We start from the raw sequence: 4,478 nt of genomic DNA on the forward strand, positions 1-4,478 counted from the left end.
CCAGCACCCCAAGCGGGCCACTGGCCCCAGGGGCTCTCTCAGGGTGGAAGACTTAGGAGGCCACATCAGGGGTCAGGCAACACCCCCTAGGAGACCTCCCTGTGGCAACGGCGCACTCCAATGCCCTCCCTGGTGAATCGACGCACATAGGGGCCTCCCTCGTGATGTAAGTGGTGGTGGCCTTCACGGGCCTCCCAGGACCTCGGCTAATCCAGGTTCCTTGTATTACGGCGGTAAGGCCACCAGGGGCCTGCTAGTGGTGGAAATTTTGAGACCTTCCAGGGCAGTCCACCAGGTGTTTACTGGTGGGCAGCGGGCGAGAGTCAGGGCTCAACCCCTGGTCGGTGGCGACCCAGGGCCCTCTCTAGGCATGGCGACTCCAGTGGACGCCCGCAGGGCGGGTGAGCCTACTGTGGTCGTCCCAGGGCCTCCTAGTGGCTGGGCTGTAGTGCCCCAAGAGCCTCCATGAGGCACTGGGCGGACCACAGGGGCATAGGCAGGTGTGGTTGTTTGCCAGGCCATCCTAGGTAGTGATGCCCCATAAATTCAGAGTGATCCCCTGGCCCTACCAGGGCGCCCCTTCCTTAAGCCAAATAACTTGCTTGGTCGTGGTAAGGTATATACTGTATTGCATATTCAGTAATCTCATTTTACTGTAATTGTGACTAGAATGCTTACCCACCAAAATTGCTGTTTCGGGTTGAAACAGAGTAGCCAGTCAGCACAATAATTCAACTTATGTTTTCCCTGCTGATATTTATTCTCCTTTACTGTTCATGAGGCGATGATATTGGAAATGCTATGCGGACAGTGAGTTATTTAACGTCATATCTCCCATTGTTCTGTCCATAATCCTCGCTTAACTGTGGATTGGTGGACTAGAATGTTTACTCCACCAAATTTGCAGCCAATAGGGAACAGAGTACGTCAGCACAACAATCAACTTATGTTTTCCTGTTGATATTTATTCTCCTTTACTGTTCATGAGGCGATGATACTGGAAATGCGATGACAGAGTTATTTAACGTCATATCCCATTGTTCTGTCCAGCAATCCCTTTACTTTACTGTGATTGGTGACTAGAATACACCACCAAATTACAGCCAATAGGGGAACAGATAGTCAGTCAGCAACAAATAATCTCTAACTTTATGTTTTCCTGTTGATATTTATTTTACTGTTCATGAGGCGATGATACTAAATGCTATGGGTGGTGAGTTATTTAACGCCATATCTCACAGTCTAATCCAGCATCCTCATTAACTGTGATTGGTGGATCTAGAATGTTTACCCACCAAATTACAGCCATAATATGAACAGGAGAACAGTCAGCATAACACCCCAACTTATGTTTTCCTGTTGGATATTTATTCTCCTTTACTGTTCATGAGGCGATGATATACTGAAATGCGGGGATGGTGGAAAGATTTAATCATTACATCTCCCCATTGTTCTGTCCATAATCCCTTACTTAACTGTGATTGGTGGACTAGAATGCTTACCCACCAAATTACAGCCAATAGGGGAACAGAGCAGTCAGTCAGCACAACACCCCAACTTATGTTTTCCTGTTGGATATTTATTCTCCTTTACTGTTCATGAGGCGATGATACTGGAAATGCGATGGACAGTGAGTTATTTAACGTCATATCTCCCATTGTTCTGTCCAGCAATCCCTCGCTTAACTGTGATTGGTGGACTAGAATGTTTACCCACCATATTACAGCCAATAGGAGAACAGAGCAGTCAGTCAGCACAACACCCCAACTTATGTTTTCCTGTTGGATATTTATTCTCCTTTACATTGTTCATAAGGCGATGATACTGGAAATGCGATGGACAGCGAGTTATTTAACGTCATATCTCCCATTGTTCTAAATAATGAAAAAAAAAAACATTTGCCTCAAGGGCCCTACAGAGACAGGGACCCCAGTGGGCAGGTCAAGGGCAATAGCAACTGCAGCGGCTGTACCGACCCCAGGGGCTCTCTCAGGGGCGGTGAAGACTTCAGGAGCCGCACCAGGGGCTGCAACACCCCTAGGAGACCTCCCTGTGGCAACGGCGACTCCAATGGCCCTCCCAGGTGAAGCGACGCACCTAGGGGCCTTCGCATGGGCGGTGGTGGCCTCATGGGCCCTCCCAGGGACCTCGGTTAATCCAGGGTTCCTTGCAGGGGCGGCGGCGCCACCAGGGGCCCTGCCAGGAGTGGTGGAACCCCTAGGGACCTTTCCAGGGGCAGCGGTCCACCAGGTAAGCTACTATGGGCAGCGGCGATATCAGGGGCTCACCCTGGGTCGGTGGCGACCCCAGGGGCCCTCTCTAGGGTGATGGCGACTCCAGGGACCCTCGCAGGGGCGGGGTACCTACCGTGGTCGTCCCAGGGGCCCTCCCAGTGGTTGTAGTGCCCCCAAGAGCCCTCCATGAGGCACCGGCGACCACAGGAGTATAGGCAGGTGTGGTTGTGCCACTGGGGCCATCCCAGGGGTAGTGATGACCCAAGGGGCCCTAGAAGGGGATCCCCCGGGGCCCTACCAGGGGCGCCCCTTCCCTTAAGCCAAATAACTTGCTTGGTCGTGGTGTTGTACATACTGTATTGCATACGTCCAGCAATCCCTTACTTTACTGTGATTGGTGGACTAAATGCTTACCACCAAATTACAGCCAATAGGGGAACAGAGCAGTCAGTCAGCACAACACCCCAACTTATGTTTTCCTGTTGGATATTTATTCTCCTTTACTGTTCATGAGGCGATGATACTGGAAATGCGATGGACAGTGAGTTATTTAACGTCATATCTCCCATTGTTCTGTCCAGCAATCCCTCGCTTAACTGTGATTGGTGGACTAGAATGTTTACCCACCAAATTACAGCCAATAGGGGAACAGAGCAGTCAGTCAGCACAACACCCCAACTTATGTTTTCCTGTTGGATATTTATTCTCCTTTACTGTTCATGAGGCGATGATACTGGAAATGCGATGGACAGTGAGTTATTTAACGTCATATCTCCCATTGTTCTGTCCAGCAATCCCTTACTTTACTGTGATTGGTGGACTAGAATGCTTACCCACCAAATTACAGCCAATAGGGGAACAGAGCAGTCAGTCAGCACAACACCCCAACTTGTGTTTTCCTGTTGAGTATTTATTCTCCTTTACTGTTCATGAGGCGATGATACTGGAAATGCTATGGGTGGTGAGTTATTTAACGTCATATCTCCCATTGTTCTGTCCAGCAATCCCTCGCTTAACTGTGATTGGTGGACTAGAATGTTTACCCACCAAATTACAGCCAATAAGGGAACAGAGCAGTCAGTCAGCACAACACCCCAACTTATGTTTTCCTGTTGGATATTTATTCTCCTTTACTGTTCATGAGGCGATGATACTGGAAATGCGATGGGTGGTGAGTTATTTAACGTCATATCTCCCATTGTTCTTCCAGCAATCCCTCGCTTAACTGTGATTGGTGGACTAGAATGTTTACCCACCAAATTACAGCCAATAGGGGAACAGAGCAGTCAGTCAGCACAACACCCCAACTTATGTTTTCCTGTTGGATATTTATTCTCCTTTACTGTTCATGAGGCGATGATACTGGAAATGCGATGGACAGTGAGTTATTTAACGTCATATCTCCCATTGTTCTGTCCAGCAATCCCTCGCTTAACTGTGATTGGTGGACTAGAATGTTTACCCACCATATTACAGCCAATAGGAGAACAGAGCAGTCAGTCAGCACAACACCCCAACTTATGTTTTCCTGTTGGATATTTATTCTCTTTACATTGTTCATAAGGCGATGATACTGGAAATGCGATGGACAGCGAGTTATTTAACGTCATATCTCCCATTGTTCTAAATAATGAAAAAAAAAAAAACATTTGCCTCAAGGGCCCTACAGAGACAGGGACCCCAGTGGGCAGGTCAAGGGCAATAGCAACTGCAGCGGCTGTACCGACCCCAGGGGCTCTCTCAGGGGCGGTGAAGACTTCAGGAGCCGCACCAGGGGCTGCAACACCCCTAGGAGACCTCCCTGTGGCAACGGCTACTCCAATGGCCCTCCCAGGTGAAGCGACGCACATAGGGGCCCTCGCATGGGCGGTGGTGGCCTCATGGGCCCTCCCAGGGACCTCGGTTAATCCAGGGTTCCTTGCAGGGGCGGCGGCGCCACCAGGGGCCCTGCCAGGAGTGGTGGAACCCCTAGGGACCTTTCCAGGGGCAGCGGTCCACCAGGTAAGCTACTATGGGCAGCGGCGATATCAGGGGCTCACCCTGGGTCGGTGGCGACCCCAGGGGCCCTCTCTAGGGTGATGGCGACTCCAGGGACCCTCGCAGGGGCGGGGTACCTACCGTGGTCGTCCTAGGGGCCCTCCCAGTGGTTGTAGTGCCCCAAGAGCCCTCCATGAGGCACCGGCGACCACAGGGGTATAGGCAGGTGTGGTTGCGCCACAGGGGCCATCCCAGGGGTAGTGATGA

General features: G+C 50.8%; 1 protein-coding gene across 1 annotated transcript; it reads right to left on the minus strand.

Moving 5' to 3' along the window:
- Positions 1 to 1,902: 1,902 nt before the first annotated feature.
- On the minus strand, positions 1,903 to 4,084 carry LOC121861682 (skin secretory protein xP2-like; the record flags this gene model as incomplete). The annotated part of the gene is made up of 2 exons (XM_042359576.1): positions 3,888 to 4,084; positions 1,903 to 2,196 (listed from the first exon to the last, which is right to left on the minus strand). Coding segments are annotated over exons 1-2 (491 nt in total), but the record flags the coding sequence as incomplete, so codon positions are not given.
- Between the last annotated feature and the right edge of the window lie 394 nt (positions 4,085 to 4,478).

This window comes from Homarus americanus, unplaced genomic scaffold, assembly GCF_018991925.1.
Source record: "Homarus americanus isolate GMGI-L3 unplaced genomic scaffold, GMGI_Hamer_2.0 scaffold34781, whole genome shotgun sequence".
In the NCBI taxonomy this organism is placed as follows: domain Eukaryota; kingdom Metazoa; phylum Arthropoda; class Malacostraca; order Decapoda; family Nephropidae; genus Homarus; species Homarus americanus.